The sequence below is a fragment of the Notolepis coatsorum genome, assembly GCF_963971535.1.
Source record: "Notolepis coatsorum genome assembly, chromosome: 2".
Taxonomy (NCBI): Eukaryota; Metazoa; Chordata; class Actinopteri; order Aulopiformes; family Paralepididae; genus Notolepis; species Notolepis coatsorum.
In genome coordinates this window covers 173903303-173922057 of record NC_140166.1, presented here as the reverse complement: position 1 = coordinate 173922057, position 18755 = coordinate 173903303, and the positions used below count along the sequence as shown (strand labels likewise).

At 44.2% G+C, this 18755-nt stretch overlaps 1 protein-coding gene across 1 annotated transcript in view; it reads left to right on the top strand.

Annotated features, from left to right (window-relative positions):
• atp10a (ATPase phospholipid transporting 10A) overlaps positions 1 to 18755 on the top strand; it is a 139167-nt gene that overhangs the window by 50619 nt on the left and 69793 nt on the right. The window contains exons 8-10 of the mRNA XM_084307816.1: positions 1536 to 1753; positions 3376 to 3570; positions 9331 to 9901. Of these exons, the coding sequence (XP_084163942.1) occupies positions 1536 to 1753; positions 3376 to 3570; positions 9331 to 9901 (984 nt within the window). The remainder of the gene's footprint in view (positions 1 to 1535; positions 1754 to 3375; positions 3571 to 9330; positions 9902 to 18755) is intronic.

Here is an 18755-nt window from a genome sequence, read left to right as displayed (position 1 = left end):
CTATAAATCACATCTCCGTAATCCAAAACAGATAGGAACACTGCTTCAACAACTCTCTTTCTACTAATCATAGGGATAACTCCTAACCCTGAGGTTGTACAATGATGATGAGTAAACAGACATTGAAATAAACTAGATGAAATTCAAAGTAGTAACACAACACGATGAAATAAAGGAACAGAGGAGATCACCTAAAATACAAGATGAAAACAAAAATCTGCTGAAACACGTTAGTGATCCTGGTTTTTAACTGTGCATAGGTTGGAAGAGTATTGATCTTTAAAGTGTGTTGAAAGATGCATGAGTCAGGAGCATCAACAGAAAAAGCAGACCTTCCAAACTGAGAACAAGAACCAGGCACTAGCCAGCCAGTCATTTGAGTGAGTCAGGTAGGCTCCAAAGTTCCAGATGTAAGGTTGTAGTTTACCATTATGGTAGTTTTGTATATAAACAAATTCCAATGATTATTGTGTCTCTTTGCAAGAGAAGACCAACCAACCGTATCATACAGGAGACAATGCTGAGTATCATACCGGTCGCCAGTAATGAACCTGAGGGCAGACTGATGGATTATGGATTACTGGATTAATATAAATTACTTCCGGATATATATATGACTTTAGTTCATGCTTTTAAACAAACAGAATATGGAGAAATTACCACAAAACCAAATTAAAACACATCGTGGGGTTGGATCTTGATAGATAATCCATTTAAACAGAGAACATTTTTAAAATACATGTTTAAAGCTTGGAAACAATATTTTCTGTTGTCCTAATATTGAAAAACTGTTTGCGTTTTAGCTAGATTAAACATTCATATTTATGTAGTTGATTTCCTACCATTTACGATGCTGTTACCTTGGCAACCATCCATACTGTATTTCACACTGACTCATATATAATTGGACACCGGTGTTCTAGAACGGACCATGTTTGGTTTCCTGTTGGTTGTTGATATTGGCAAATGACAGGACATTGTCTGTGGTCTTAAGTAGTTTAACTGTAGATGCAGCACGTCAAACATTCCACTGAAACCATCTATAGGCCACTGAAGTCATGTAGTAATTTCCTCCCTTTTCTTAAGCATTTATCCACCCTCGTGGGTTGACTTATATAGAATTCCCATTCATTCTCTCTATAGAAAACACTTGCGTTTCGGGAAGTCCATATTTTGGCAAAGGCGGAGACTTGGCATTACATCAGACTTACGAAGCCTATTGTTGTTTCCATGAGTTGGTATTTGTATTCCTGCTAAGCCAGTGTAATATGATGTTAATCTGTGTTTGGGTTTGTTTATGGCGGCTGGCTGGTGTGAGAGCACTGTGCAGAAGTGGAAAAGGACTCTGTATACGCCAGACCAGAAACACTGTTAACACTATAGCAGTTTAGGAAGCCTATTTAGTAGTGGGTCTGTCTTATATTGTGGTGGACAAGCCGCAAATAAAACCCGGTTAATGATTACTGCTGTTGTTATGCGCATGTCGCTCTCGCTCTCTCTCACTCTCTCTCTCTCTCCCTCTCCGTGTTCCCCAGCTAGGAGACTGGCGATGTACCAGGAGGTGGACTCTGAGGAAGAGGAGTGTACGTCCCACGGTGGCACCCTCCCCAGGCGGGACAGCGTCAGCAGCCACCAGAGCGCCCGCGTGGTGCTGCGCTCCCAGAGCACCAAGTCCCACCGCAGAACGGGCAGCCGAGCGGAGGCCAAGCGAGCCAGCATTCTGTCCAAACACACAGCCTTCAGCAGCCCCATGGTCAGTCTGACTCACCTGTCCTAGACAAGCTAGTGCAGAAAGTCTCTGGGCTAGATCCACAAAGAATGGATTGCATGGTGGAACAGGAACCACGCAGATTGATTGATTGAATGAACATTTTATTAACAGATTGCAGAATGGGTACAATACAGTACGGCTCAAGACACACAATTGTTAAGGGGATGCAGACCAGAGAAAGACTTTCGTCTTGTTTACATCAGGGTCCCCCATTTTCAATTCATATTGAATTGTAAGTAAGTACTTTGTGGTGGACATGGGCGGGAAGCTGGAACACATTTCCATAGACCGCCTTAAACCGGCTCATGTGGACTTGGGCAAACCTGTTGGACTGGCCCAGCCCCCACGGCGGGGACGACCCCCTACCTTGCCCAGTCTTCCGAGTAAGGCCCACGAGACCCCCTCGCCACCTATCCTGTGCCCGAGTGGCCGTAGGGCCCTTAAGGTTTTCCCTACAGCGGTGCCGGCCGCTACAGGGGTCAGGCGGAGCCGTTATGGCAGAGTTCTCCGCCCTCCTGTTCATTGACTTCTTTTGTTATGATGAATTCTGGGGGGACGTATGTAGTGGGTGCTATGGACATAATTCACCATTAGATTGTTTTGATGTATTGATGGGGCACTGTCACTTTAATGAGGTTGGTTTTGGGGGTTGGGCTTAGAGAAGACGCGCTGGTGGAATGTCATTCATAAAATGTTTTGGTGACGAGGAGCTGTCAGAGTTTAGCACGGCATAGATCTGACAGCTGTCACTTGTGCTAAGAAGATAATAAATGACACACTACTTGGTGTTGTCGCAAGATAGAAATTGTGCGTCTCTCCTTTCCGACGATTTCTACAGGTGCAACTAGCACCGTGCAATCCAATCTTTGTGGATCTAGCCCTCTGTTTTTAACCCTTTCACTGCCGCACTATTGTGACATGTGATAGTAAAGGGTTAACCTTCTGTAGTGTGGTAGTGAAAGGGTTAAGAGTCGCCTAGTCACATGGTGTCTTCCGAGACATTATTTCAACGCCTCATTGAAACATTGTTTCTTTTTTTTTTTCTTTTTTTTTTTGAACATTGTTTCAATAGTGTTTCCAAACTAAATATTATCCATTAATTCCTTAATTAATAACGGCACCGTTGGGGATCGTACAGTATGTTTTCTATCCGTTGGCGGTCACACGCGGCATCATAAATCACTGTAGAATTGTATTCATCTTGACACTGATAGTTTGAAACATTAATTTATGTTAACAACTAACGCATAATGCTGCTAATCCGAACTGTAATTAGCTGGTGTGTCAAAACAATACATTTCACCACAGGCCGTTAACTGGACGCTAGGAGACAGACGAGTCCCTCCGCTGCTTCTTTGACAACATTGGAGACGCTATTCCCCTCCTTCCTTCATTTAACCCTTTCACTGCCACACTACCAAACCGGTTAACCCTTTCACTGCGACAATACACAAAGGGTTAACCCTTTCACTGCCACACAACAGCAGGTTAACCCTTAAAGGGTTAAACGGTGTATTCAATGTCTTTTTTTTGACGAGACTCCTCACAGTCTACTGACCGCTGTCCACACTCTTGATTTACAAACCCCTGTCTCCGTCCCGTAGGAGAAAGACGTCACTCCGGACCCTCAGCTCCTGGACAAAGTCAACGACTGCTGCAGCCAGATGGACTTCATCCGCTTCCACAGCCAGCCCATGTCCCAGCTGCCCTCCGACCTCTGTGACATCATCGACTTCTTCGTCGCTCTCACCGTATGCAACACCGTGGTCGTGTCCTCCCCCAACCAACCCAGGCAGAAGGTAAGACTCGACCAGCCCAATCACCCTGACCCGTCCAACCAACCCTTATGTCCATATGATCCCGTCCCGCTAAGAACACAAGGGTCGGATGGGTCTCTTTGAGGAAACTTGTTTTGAGGCCCAGGGTTCGCACAAGGTCCTTGAAGTGCTTAAAGTGCTAGATTTTTTTTACAAAAAGTCAAGGCCTGGAATTCCTTAAACAGCCCATTTTTTAACAAGGTGCTTAACAAGTCTTTGAAAATTCAAACATGGAATGTTTTGTTCATCCATGATGAAATTGTTCTGAATCAAGAAATTGTTTATTTTTTTTGTTCTGTTTTAATCAAATCTGACGAGTCACTGTCTCGCGCGCTACAACTGCTTTTCTTCATTTCTTCTTTGCGTGTGATGCTCTAGCTTGCTCTAGCTGGCAAGCAGGCCAAGAAGATGCTTAAAAAACTGAATTTTAAAATGAATTGTATCCTTTGAGTGACGTCCTTGAAAATGAAAAATAGTGCTTGGAAAAGTACTTGGGTTTCATTTTGCAATGTCTGTGGGAACCCTGGAGGCCTATCTGGCCTATTCTTGGTCCATCTGTGGCGATAGGAACTCATGCAAGGCCGTTTTCAGGGTTCATACACGTGCTACAAATTCTTGCCCGTCTAGTCGCTGGCACCCTGGTCTGTGAGTGAGTGCGAGTGCCTCTCTCAGTAGCAGCTTCCACAGACATGCAGGCAATCTATTTAATCACTGTAGGAGATGAAGTGTACGTCTCTACTAGTCTTCAAGATGCTCCATTTGATAGATTTGTTTAGGAACGCCGTTGTCAACAGACGCTAAACTTGTAGCGCGGTCGCAATGTTGGCAATGAATGGGGAAGCCGCCATGGCTGTCAAATATGCAATGGGTTTTTACACTTACCAGTGAATGTACCCTGGAAGATGCATTCCTCATTGCTAAGACACTGTATCTCCTCATAATCAACCCCCTAGATCTACGAGAGTGATTTAAGCTAACAACGGCAATATTGTTAGTGCCCCGTGAGGGCAATCAACCAGGACAATCCCCTTGGAATGGGCTTCAAAATGTCTTAAAACTGGCAGGTTTTTGAAAACATGACACATTTTCAGCATGTGATGTCCGCATTCAACCCAGTTACGCCAAGAGTAAACTCTTAATGTCAAGAAATCCAATCTCCTGCTTTAAGGAGCGTATAAGTGCGATCCACTAGAGGAGGATATTACAGCATCCAGATATAAAGTAATGAAAGGGCAGAGAGAGGGCGATGCACCGACTAGTTCCTATAATACCTGCCCAAAAGCTCTTAACGGGGAGGAGGGAGGTCTGGAAAATCTTACCAACATGAGGGGAATACTTGATGGTGAATAGCACCCTTTGACTCCCGTTTATTCAGGCTATTGTTGGTTGTGTCATATGCACTGTTGGAACATGTGGTTCTTGTTAGTTGTATGATCTTGATAACTCAAAGCAACCCTCCTGGCATAACTCATGGCAGCTGCTTTTTTAGGATTTTTCCATTGATGACACCTTTGGGGTGCATCCAGTAGCAGTGTGCCGAGTTGTCCATCCTGGCGTTGGTTGGTATTTTGTTTTTGTGGAAGCCTGGGTGTGGTCGTCCTGTTTTAGGAGGTGATATCCTTCCCTCTGTGCTGCTGACCAACAACACGCTGCCCTGCCAGTCGCTGCCATAAACCCCTGCATATTAAACCTGATAACGGTCTCACAATATGTGTATATATACTGTATACATATATAAATGTTTATCACTTTTTTATTCTGTTCATACATACATACATACATACATACATACATACATACATACATACATACATACATACATACATACATACATACATACATACATGCATACATGCATACATGCATACATATATACATGCATACATTACACACATGTAGAAGTGCAACAGACACACTGGCACATCTACAGAGGGACACATACTGTATCCATGTAGAAGGAACGCCGCCCTATGAAGGAAAACCCAGAGCAACAAAGCCATCCCCTCAGGGAGGAATACATCCACACATACACATACTTTGCATATTGTAATTTTTTTGGGGTATATAGGCTATACATATACACATGAATCGTTCCCTACTTTCATCCCCTCTGACAATATTTGTTATGTGTTCTGTTGTTTTTTTGGGGGGAAATTATCTGATGAAAGTTGAAGGAAATGTGAAAGATCTTTGACATGCAGCCCTTTTGCTTTTCATTTGTCCTTTGTTTCATTGTTTGGGCGTTTGTGTCATCTGTGACATTGTAATTGTGCACTTTTCTATTATGATGCCCGGCCTTGTGGCTCTAGCCAGAACCTGGGTGATTTATATGTTGAGAGCCGCTGCTGTGGCCCCCAGGAGACCACAGAGTGAGTGAAACTCTGCCATTGTACTCTCTCCACTGTGCTCTCTCCACTGTGGAACCCAGGTTTGGTTAAATAACCAAGAGGAGGTGTGCTTTTGCACCAGCTCTCTACCATTTTGTAATTTGTTTATTTGACAGATATAGGTGGCCATTAACTCATTGACTGCCATGCTGTTTTTCCATCTGTACTCCCTGGCGCCACCGCTTTTGACCATTTTCACAATGTTTGCAGACCCATCGTATATTCTATATTATAGCTATGGAGACAATAGTATGGCTCATTTGACAGGCAATATTTATACTCCAACAGGGAACAAACCGTTTATTTCTACATACCTTCCTTCCTGCGCAATCCCAGGCTAAAACCCGTCCCATTTCAAAATAATCCAGTCTCATTTCCTGGAACGCGAGATATTACGTGTTTTCTGTGCAGCATGCGCATTTCTTGTAAGGCTGTCCCCGAACCCTGTTTTTATGGTTCGAACGTTCGCCAGGGTTTTTCGAACGGACGTTCGAATGTTCGTTTTTTTTTTATTAATTAATTGTATTATTATAGATTTTACGGGGGGCGGCATTGCATAGTCTATCGGTGCATTTTTTTTTTGTTTACAGTGGTGGCTGTTCATGTTGTTAGATTCTGATCAATCTGGCCAGTATCACGTCTTCTTGCGTTATCCTCTCTCCATCCAATTCCTCTGCGTTGTGTAATTTTAATGATCCTGACGTCTCATATACTGGCTGGTTCAATCCTTATCTCTCCCCGTTTAGTGCGATCCGCAAACCATAATAATTCTCCACCTTCGTAAGAATTCGACACTTTGACACAGCGTAATACCTTACAAGGAGAAGCGTTGTTTATTGATATAAACAGAGGCCTCAGCCCAGATGTTATCAGATTGTATTTTCATTGCTATCGTCTCTGCTGTTATTCAGTCCAATAGTGGTCAGGCCTGGTCGTTAGCCTGAACCATCCTCGTGTTAGCCGAAGCTAATGATGATGTGGCATCCCCCCCCCCCCCCCCTCTCCGTGATGAGAGGAGATAGTCTCTTCTGGTTTCTTCCCTCTTAGTCTCAGTCAGATCTTAGTCTGCCCTTACCCGGAACCACTGTCACCTTTATAGGATCTTCGTCCTAGCAACGACGGCCCACCCCCTTCTGGTTGTCATGTGCCGCTGCCATGACAACTGCTAATAACCTTTCACACATTTCAAAACGTTTCATTACTGTCAAAACCTCCATCGCACTCTGCCTCTGTCTCCTGTGCTGCTCCGTTATCTTTGTGTCCTGGATCGGAATTCAAAACATTCTGCTCTGCTAACGCGGCCTGTGCCTGTGAAACCGCTGGTTCACCACCGTCTATATTATCCCGTGATGATAATGGTATTACCCTCTTAAAGTGTCTCTTTATATCCGTTTATAAACCAAATATACATTGAAAAAACACAGTTTCTCTCAATGTAAACATGTAAACAAAGCACTCGGAAGAAAACATACCGGTAATATCATTCACTTTTAGTTGGGTATGCCATACACTGCGGTCAAGTGAGCCGTCTTTCACTTTTGCGTGGTCAAACCAGCCGCTCCAGCCACTTCACCCAGGCGTTGCGCGATGTTTACTCCACAATGTTTTATCTCCAGTTCTTTTGTTTCCAAGACATATCCCAGTAGTTCCCACTCGTTTGAAATCGTACTTCAGAGTTATTTTGGATATTTTGGGCATGGTGCTTGAGCACTGCCGCAACGGCTCTGAGGCAGCACTGCTGTGTTGTGTGTGTAACCCGCTCTACCATCCCCACCTCCCGGGTCGCGTTGCGTGTGCACCAAACGTTCCACCCAAAAACGGATTTAAATTTTTTTTCGAACGTTCAAGCCCATTAATTAACGTCCGAATGCCAGCGTAACGATCGAACGTTCGGGCTCAGCCTTAATTTCTTGCGGGTTGCTTGCCTGAGACCTATATTATTTCCAGGTCAAAGGTAAACATGACCATACATAGAATGTCCCTCGCAGACTCGTTTTCTGACGCTGGGATCATTACAAAGGCATGTTTTATGATGGGGTTCGGTAAAATAGACGTTATTGTCAGCAGGTCCACCAAAACCCTGTCCACTCTTGCTACGAAATGTCTGATTCAGAACAGGAACAATAAATAACGTTAGTTGGCCCTGGCAGCTCCCAACAGATAATATTACGTTACATCCAAACAGCCTGTTTGAAAATACTAGAATCCAACATAGTCTGGTGAAAACGCACATTATGTTATGGATGGATCGTCATCGTTTGTCCTCTTCATAATAATCTCCAATAGTTCGCTCCAGACATTCGCCATTGCGGTGAACAGATACACAACGTTACCTCCTCGGCTACCTCCTTTGACTATAGCATTTTTAGGATTTACCAGAAGTGCTGAGTCCAATGTAGTCTTGTGAAAACGCATCTTATCATCCATAAGTGTGATAGTTTTGTCCTTCATAATAATCTCTAATAGTTCGCTCGCCATTGCATAGGCAGTTCCGAAGCTAGTGGCTACTATTCTGGCCAGCAGTGAGTGAGTAACCCCCCCCCCCCCACAGTAAACTAGCCCAGTTCAAAAGGTAGGCGATACTGCCACCTATCGGGATTCGATCGTCATTTCAATTCCAATTCACTCAGAGCTACCAGGATCACACAAGAAGGTCCGGCTGACTGTTTAGTATAATAATAATAATAATAATAATAATAATAATAATAATAATATAATAATATAATAATAATAATAATAATAATAATAATAATAATAATAATAATAATAATAATAATAATAATAATAATAATAATAATAATAATAATAATAATAGAAAAAAAGAAGAAACAAAACGAGTATACTCGTTTTTGGCATTCAATGAGTTAAAGGGGCACTTAATCTAAAAACTGCTGATTTCTTTTGCACATAATCTCACACGCATCCCAAAACTAGTTTTGCACACAATCATTTTGTTTTGACAGTTATTGAGAGTAAATACGTTTTGAATATTGCACCAGTGATGTCATCGGGGACAATGACTCCTTGCGTTGTGTTAATTACAGCCCAATTCAATTATAAGGTAGCATTGCTACTTTTTCATCTACATAATTTCATGGTGCTGTAATTAACACAAGGATTCAATGTCCCCGATGACATCACTGATGGCCATATTCAAACTAATTTACTCAATAACTGTAAAACTGTTGGTTTTCTGATGTGTGTGAGATTATGTGCAAAATACATCTGTTGTGTTTTGTGCCTGTTAAAGGTTTGTCAGTAAGGCTTGTAAACACCAAACAGGAGATACACATCAAACTCTTTAATGTTGATGAAGGGTGTTCCTGACTAGTTTTCCCTCTCACTGGTCCGCCAGGTGCGTATGAGGTTCGAGCTAAAGTCGCCAGTGAAGACCATCGAGGACTTCATCAAGCGCTTCACCCCGAGCCGGCTGACCTCCGGCTCCACCAGCAGCAGCTCCTCCAGCCTCATCACCAACCGCTCTTCCAACCGGGGCTGCTCCAGCATGCTGTCCTCCCCCTCGGCCGAGAGCACCCTCACCAAGCTGGACGAGGAGCGGCCCACCGCGGGGGCGCTGGAGCACGCGTTCGCCCCCGCGCCGCCCCCCTCCTATGAAGGCGTGGCCCGGATGCCGGAGGAGGAGGAGGGCGAGCTGCGCTACGAGGCAGAGTCTCCCGACGAGGCGGCGCTGGTCTACGCCGCCAGGGCCTACAAGTGCTCCCTGGTGGGACGGCTGCCCGACCAGGTGACCGTGGAGCTGCCTCACCTGGGGAAGCTGAGCTTTGAGCTGCTGCACACGCTGGGCTTCGACTCCACCAGGAAGCGCATGTCGGTGGTGGTCAGACACCCGCTGACGGACCAGATCACGGTCTACACCAAGGGAGCCGACTCCGTCATCATGGACCTCATCAGACCCCCTGCCACAGGTAGGAGTCCCGCAGAGACGCTTGTTTATATTTTTCATTTCATTTCAACCTTTATTTAAAATCGTAAGCATCTGAGATTTCCCTCATTTACAGAAACGACGATTGTACAGTACATAATAAAAACAATATTCACAGAAATTTAAACACCAGAGTAAAACAAATTAAAAACTTTAAAAATAATTTTAAAATATCAACTAAAACAGTTACAGGTAGTCACACAATGGTCTGAAATCATACATTTAAACATTCCAAGGGAAGGGAGAACCTCCAATTTTAGCGTGAGTTGAAGGACATTCCATGAGTTAGAGGCATCAAAGGAAAAGGCTGACTTCCCTAGCTCAGAACAAATCTGAGGAACCCTAAGAACCATCCAGTCATTCGATCGAGTTGAATAGGTTCCAATATTCCAATTTAACAGTGAGGAGATATAAACAGGTTGTTTACCAATAAGGGCTTTAAAAATAAATACATACCATATATATATTACATCCTGAGGCTATTATATAATCTTGTCATTGTGGTGGAAAGTATTTTTACTAGAGTACTGTACTTAAGTACAATTTTGAGGTACTTTACTTTTTCATTTTAGGGAACTTTTTACTTTTACTCCACTACATTTCAAAGGAAATATTGTACTTTTTACTCTACTTTCTACTGCTACCAAAATGTATGAAGATAATGTTTTTTCAAATCTGAAGCCTGTCAACTCCAAGAGGACGTAATCGGAGCAGCATAACTGGAACATACCACTTCAACATAACCTTTAGAGGTCAATGGTTAGAGGGTTGACTTAAGTAAAGGAACTATGTACTTCTTCCACCAATGTTGATTTGATCGTGACCGTTGTTGGCTGTGATAACGTGACAGAGAAGGCATCGGTGGTGGTGTGCTATTCGGGATGGTGTTGATGGCGCTAGTTAACACTATCTTATGATGTAGTGGGGAAGCCAGTGTGTGTGTGTTGGCACCTCTGCTGTGTGCTGCAGACTTAATTCTCAAGTACGGTTGATGAATCTTGGCTCTGAACCAAGAGGGGCTGCAAATCATGTGATGTATTCATCTGGCAAAGCAAGCTCTCACACTCAAACAAATGGAATGGACATTTTCAGTAACACCGGTCAATCCCCCCCCCCCCCCCCCCCCCCACTGATGAATTGCTTTCAATTACGGCTGCTTCGATTTCTGTGAAAAGGCACCGTTGTCGTATCCCAATGACATGTGTTTGAAAACGCTCTCTCGATATACTAAAGTCGGTGTCTGTGAACTAGGGATGCACCGATCCGACATTTTCAGTCCCGATACCGATACCTGGGCTTTGGGTATCGGCCGATACCGAGTACCGATTCGATACCCATTGTTCAATTAATAAACTGTATGCCTCACTGTGTGGAAGAGACTGGGATCATTCTTTTGTGCAAGGCATCAGGCTTGACTTAAAACATTACTTTCCTAACTTAGTGAAACAAAATGTAACAAATTAACACATAGATATACGGTAAATGTACTGAATTGTTATTTATTATAAAAAAAATTATATATATATATATAAATGTTCTCCGATACCCGATCTAGCTATTTTAGTCATATCGGGGCTGATATCCAATATCAATATCAGATCGGTGCATCCCTACTGTGAACAAAGCACCTTGGAGTTGTGAAGTACATAGCACGCTGAGCCTACAGAGACGCCCTCTGCCTGTACAGCCGAGCCCACCACGAGCTTCAGCTGCACAGCACTGCATGAACCAACACGAAACTACCTTATTTTAGACATTTCTTTTGTGGATGCCGGAGTCCCAAATCCTTATTCCTTTACTCATGACATTCTTAAAGGTAATTAAAGGTGTACCAGGTCATTAGTATTCTCATCACGCAAAGAGCTACTGAGGCACCTTTCACTAATGCCTTTGTACACGGTTACTAGACGCCTGTCCAGGAGTGCTTAGCAAGTGTCTGGCCTGCGAGATTGTAGGAACAAAGCATGGTGATGGAAATCTATTCAGGTTCAGTTATGTTTATTATTATAATTTTTTTTTTAACACAGCTACAGAGTTGGTTAAAGCTAGCTTAGCTCATACTCTGTGGCCATGCGATGATTAAACGACTCACGTCGTCACTAGGGCTTGGGGATTCATTGAGTTTCAATTTCAATTAGGATTTAGGCTTTTCACGATCATGAAAACAAAATAATCAAGATCAAATGATCATTGTGTTGCATGCTGTGTTCCTCTCATTGTCTTGTTTTGTAAATGCAGTGCACCCTTCCTTCACAGCGGTACGCTCCACCCCCAAGCCCAAACGGTAGTTTCAGCTCGTGTTGAGAGGGAGGAGGGAGTCATGGCGCGTTTCTCCAGTTATTTTGAAAGGTCTTTGTTAACTTGTAGAAGATGACAGAAAGGCAGCCTTTGGTCGAGAAGAAAGGTCAAACAAATTCAGTCGTCAAGAACTTGAACATGATGTTCTAAAAACAAGAATAATCGTGTTTAATAATCGTGATTTCAATATCAATCAAAATAATTGAAAAATTATTATAATAATTGACATGAAACCCAGCATGACAAACGTGAAACCAAATGTTATTAACTTATTATATCTACATTGTTGTTATTTAATATCTATGAAGCACAATTCCTACTTTGTCTTAACTAAATCGTAACTGCTTTCCAATGAAACAGTGCTGTCTTGTCGTGTGGTCGGTAATCCAGTTATTCCAGCCTGGTTAGTGATTTTGATTTAATGGATCCTTCTGTGGTGTTCATTACAGGCTGGGAGTTTATATTAGGAAAGACATCTTAGCGTAGCAGAAATATGGCTTCCAGTTAAATGCTCCTCTTGCCTTGAATGAAAACTGCTATACATCATGGGAGAACATGTTTTGACATGTTTTTCAGTTTAAGCGCAGCAGCCCTGTTCTTCTTGAAAGGATTTCTGAATTAAAACATGATTTATTATATTGATTTTCCATTTAGGGGAAAGGAATACGCGGGTCCCTTTTACTTTTAGATATCGGGGTGCGCTGAATTAATATTTTATCATGTTAATTGTCCTTCGTAGAGCGACGTCTGACCTGGTGCTGCCTGCATGAGCTTTTAGAAGCTTTTTCCTTAGGCTACTTAGGCTACTTAAAATTCACAGTGTAGAGCTCACTAGATAAGGTAGTGAGGTGGCTCCTTTGGGGGGAAATTATGTAGAACTCACACACTAGGCTCCAGAATACACCTTTAATTAATATAGAATGTGACAACATTTCAAATCCACTGGGTCTCTCTTCATCAGGTCTCCATGTGTAAACATTTGAAACGTTGTCACGTTTTATATTAATTAAAGGTGTATTCTGGAGCATAGTGTGCAGGTCCATCTTTCAACCCAGTCAGAGTACGATGTGCATATGATTACTATAGAGAAAGTCATTATGGGACAGTTCTCTCTAGGGTTGCACAGATACCAATACTGGTGTCTTATATCGGACCAATACCTATCGGACCAATACCAGGCTAAAACACAAGAACTTCCCCAATAGTAAATCTGTGTGCATTTGCAACGTGTAGGCCGTTTGCAACATTTCTGCATTTTTGATGCACAGGAAGATATTAGATTTCTCTTATATACATAATAATAATTGTAAAAGATGGATAATAATAGTAAAAGATGGATTATATATGTAATTTTAACTAATGGTCTAAGCAGGGCTCTACGCTAACCTTTTTCCCCAAAGAGCACACAAAGAAATTTAGGAGCACAGTGAAACATTTTCAACAAACTATTTATCACATGCATATTATACTGTGCATACTAAGGGACAAACATCTGTGCAATAGCACATACCACCGAAATCACACATTGGCACATGCCTACTAGACGCAAAGGATATTGTTTGTCCAGCTGCTTTTGTATATTGTAGTGTTGTCACGATAGCAACAATCTTACTTAGATACCGATAGAAAAGGTAATGGAATATAATTATTAGATGACAGAACATGGAAAATGTATTATAATTTAAATTAATATTTTGATGCTGTTGAAACGTAAATAATAATAAAAAAAATGTTTTTACTGTTACAGCTGCTGAGCTATATACTATAGCTAATGTCCATCAATATCTTCCTTTTGACTTAAATAGTTTCAGGAATAAGGATTGTTAGCAGAGAGAGAGAGACTCAGCCCCCCCTTCCCTCACTATTTAATGCCTCTGAGCGTTCCCAGCCAGGGATACCTTAGTTAGCGTTAGCAGGTTTTTGTATGTGGGCATACAGAAATGGCGAGGATGCAAAGCATGTTAGACCATTGGACCCGTTGCTCGCAGAGTTTTCATTACACATATAAACAGCGTGACTCGTGAGAGGAATTGTCACAGAGCTGTTGAACGCAGGGCTGAATAGCTAGATGTAATTTGCGATTTATTATACTTTATACTTATAACTCATGCATGAGTCTGGTCTCTTTTGAAAGGTAACATTATGAAGTTTCTCACACAATAAAGAAAAAATTATTTGAGTGCTAATGTAATAGAGAAACCGAGGTTTGAACACACTGAAATAAATATTTACTCCTTACTTTTGTGTTGACTTGTTGCCAGATACCTGTTTTTGGGTTCCAGCTGAGAGGTAGGAGCTGTTCCATAGCCTGAAGTCTTATAGTCATACCGCTCCAAATATTATAAAAATCCCACGGAAAATGAGTGTTTTTGTAATGTGTGTACCACAATAATTCAGCGTGATTATCCAAAATGGCAGTCCGCTTCCATTCATTCAGATGCGCGAGTCAAAACAAAGAACTCATCAAAAGAATCATTTTCTCCATCAGTGGTGACTGGTCAGTTCAGGGCTGTTTTACAACCGGACGTGGTCACTCGTCGGAACCGCGCCTTGTCTAATGACGCTCGCTGGATATTTTCTCTTGTAACTCGAGACCCGAAGCACGCAATAGTGTGGTGACGATCGAAAGACTGCAAATTCAACTTTCCATCAATGTATTGATTGCACAGGGGGAAATGCTTCCCGGAGCCGACAGACGAGGGCAAAGTGCCGCAACGTGCATCCCGTGCACGGGCGTGATGGCCCGTATACGTCCCCCGAACGTTAAGAGGATAGCTTATAAAATTGAAGGTCCGCGCTGATCTGTGTCTGTAACTGAGGGGTACAATTCCCTGACTGTATTGTTAAGTATGGTATTATTAAACCACTACCTCTTGTACTTTAACTTCTGGCCATCCAGTACATGATATAAATATGATGAACACTTTCCCACCTGATGAAACGAAGTCCACACAAATGTACAAATCGAATATTTAATATAGCAAAAGGTATATACAACGTTCTCTTGTTTACACTTATGATTTGAAATGCACTTGTATGGCAAATGAGTATTCGTAGGTAAATCAACATTGAATGTCCAATCTCTGGTTACGCAGGGAGTAAGTATACAACCTGGTTCTTTAGGAAACTATAGCGATGGTACTTAAATGATTATAGCTGGATACACTAAGGGGGGGGGGGGGGGTCCCGCTGGTTGTAAGACAGTAGGAGGGGGGGGTTAGAGAAGCCGCTGGCGGTATCCCATCTGGCCGACGATTTCTTGGGAGAATTCAAAGTCTTGAACACGGTGCCCACAGAACCTCGGTCCGCAGATGAATACAGCTGGACCCTCTGGTGGACGGTAGCTGCCGGTCCACAACGGAGAGACGTGAGGCGACCTCACTGGTGTAGAGCGCCGTCTCACCTGGAGTCCTCTCCGGGGGGTAGTTCCAACACTCCGCAGTGTTGGCCGTTATCCATGGAATAATCAAAGCACCCAAAGCATAATCCAAGCCGTGGAAGGCTCGCCGTCGTCCGGGTAGAGTAATCCAATATACAGGTCCAGTCGCCCTGGCCCGGAGCTCCTCGGATGCAAGCACCACTAGTGGTCTGCCCAGCCTGGTTAAGACTCCAGATAACGTCAGGAACGATGGGGGTACTGATAACTTTATAACTCTAACCGAACGATGCACCATACATAAATAGACTATTATTAGCTTAATAGAATACGTCCAACTCGACGGTATAGTGCCAAACTATAACTATTCAACTATTAATCCACACGATATCTCAATGCCTATTCTGAGGCCAAGTAGGCCTTACTGCACCACACGTGCGTCGTGGGTGAGGCTTCGCGTCTGTTACTCGGTTGGAGGGTAAAGAACTGGACTAAAAGAAAGTTCTACTTTACTTGCGCCATATATATATGCGCTGTGAACAAATAGTACCATTCGTATTTCGCCAGATGTATTCCTACGCGGAACCGGGGCTTGCCACGACATGTTGGGCGGCACGATTGAACTTGAACCTAGGGGTATGGCTGCTGGCGCCAGGTTCTCGTCCAATGGTGGAATGAAACTATTATGGGCTGCTTAGTAGACTAAAGGGATATTCAGTGCATATTGTACAAGGAATATACAGGGGATATCAAACGATATACAAATACTATTTAAATATATATATATAAATAAATATATATATTCGGTTTAATCTGATCCTTCACAACAGCCGCCCCCTAATTAGTCCCACCTAATTAGCTAAGCAGAGACAGATTAACCGCACTGTCTACCACTCAAGGTCCGCTGTAAGGGTCAGTCAACTCACAAAGTCATGGGGTCATGGTCATCATCGATAGTGTCTGGGAGTCGGGGGCAGTTCTATTAGCCTCGCCACGGGTCGTGTGTAAGTGCGCCCTTGGACGAGTACTTCAGCTGCTCGGACCTTGCCATCGGCACCGGTGATCACTTTGCTTACGCGGCCAGCCGGCCACATAGCTCTGGGTAGTGACTGGTCGATAATCATGACGACTGTTCCTTCTGTCAGATTGTCTCTCTCTTTTACCCACTTCTGGCGGGTCTGTAGAGACGGTAGGTAGTGGAGTAGGAAGCTGCTCCAAAACTTGTCAGCTAGTACTTGACTGTACCTCCACATTCTTCGGCCGTTCGCTTCTTCAGGCCTGTACATTGTCTGGGGTAGCGCGGGGTCCAGCCGCCCCATTAAGAGTGTGTGGGGGGTGACTGGGTCGACATCTGCTACATCACTGGAGACGTAACCGAGGGGCTTTGAGTTCAATACTCCCTCGATCTCCGTGAGGACTGTCATTAGGACTTCCTCCGCCACAGTCTGGGCCCCAAGCACGGCGTACAGGGCTGTCTTTATAGAACGTACTTCTCGTTCCCAGGTTCCGCCGAAGTGAGGTGCGTTCGGGGGATTAAACTGGAAGTCAATCTGGGATGGAGCGAGGTGGGTCTTAAGTTCTGGGCCCATAGCTTGGAAGCTCTCTCTCAGCTCTCTTTCTCCGCCTTTGAAGTTTGTCCCGTGATCAGACAACAATGTAGACGGTTTTCCTTTCCGTGATGTGAATCTTCGGAAGGCCATAAGGAATGAGTCTGTGCTCATGGTCGGAAGGAGCTCGATATGTATCGCTCTGGTGGTCATGCATTTGAATACAATACCCCACCGCTTCTCGGTTCCTCTTCCTCTCTTTATATACAACGGGCCAAAACAGTCCATGCCTGTGGAGTGGAATGGCTTGTCGCAGAGTCGGAGGCGACAGGGAGGTATGTCAGCCATCCGTGGTATGCTGGGCTGCGCGCGCCACTTTTGGCAGTCTAGACAGGTTCGCTGGAAGCGCCGCACTGCTTCTCTCCCTTGCAGTATCCAATAACGACGTCTGATCTCCGCGAAGACTCTCTCTGCTCCTGCGTGGTGTACATCCTCGTCGTATTTCTTTATGATCAGCTCTGTGACCTTGTGTCGGCTGTTCAAGACTATCGGGTACTTAATGTCATCCGGTAGATCGGGGGCTCTCCGCAGGCGACCACCCACTCTGATGAGATTATGGGCGTCACTCTCGGGTGCCAGGTGGAGCAGTCTGCTGTCTGATGGGACGGGCTTTCCTCCCTGTAGACAGTCTAGCTCATCGGGGAACGAGTCTCTCTGGGCTCGTTGTAGTAGAAGAAGTTCTGCTTCTTCGTAGTCAGCTGCTGACATGTCAGTGGTGGACTGAATCTCTGGGTGGTGCCACAGGAATGTCCTCTGCTGCGCACTCTCTAGGGTAATGCAGTCATCTATGTTGGGGTCTGTGGAGGCGACTGTGCTCAGGCCACAGAACATAGGTTTCTTGTTCTCAGCCTCCTCGTTACTTGCATCCCGTGGGGTGGGCGTAGGCCACTCTCCTTCCGGGAGCTTGAGGAATTCTGGTCCGTCACTGTAGATGTTGCGACGGGTGAGGTCATCCAGAGACATTCCCCGGGTGATGACGTCAGCTGGGTTGTGTTTGGTGTCCACATACCGCCAGCTCGCTGCTTCTGTTAACTCTTGAATCTCGGTGACTCTGACTCCCACGAAGACTTTGTATCTGCATGAATCAGACTTGATCCATGTGAGTACTGTCGTGGAATCTGACCACAAGATTGTTCTGTGCACCGGAATGGTGAGTTCACGTTGGATTAACGTGGCTAGATGCGCTCCTGCTAGGGCTGCGCAGAGCTCTAGACGTGGGATAGATTGTTGCTTACGTGGGGCTATTCTTGAGCGGGCCAGGATGAAAGCAGTGTGTATCTTTCCTCCCTTCTCTTGGGCACGCAAGTAGGCCACCGATCCATAGGCTACTTCGGAGGCGTCGCTGAAGACGTGTAGATCAATCTCGCATGTCTCTGGCCTCACTGTGGATGGGAAGTAGCTGCGGCGTATATTGACGCCTGGGAGTGAGCGGAGTTCCGTCTCCCACTCTCTCCATGTTGAGGCAAGGTGTGCGGGTATTGGGTCGTCCCAGCCCTGGTCCTTGTCCCATAGTGCTCGTACAATCATCTTTGCCCTGGTGGTGTAAGGTAGAATAC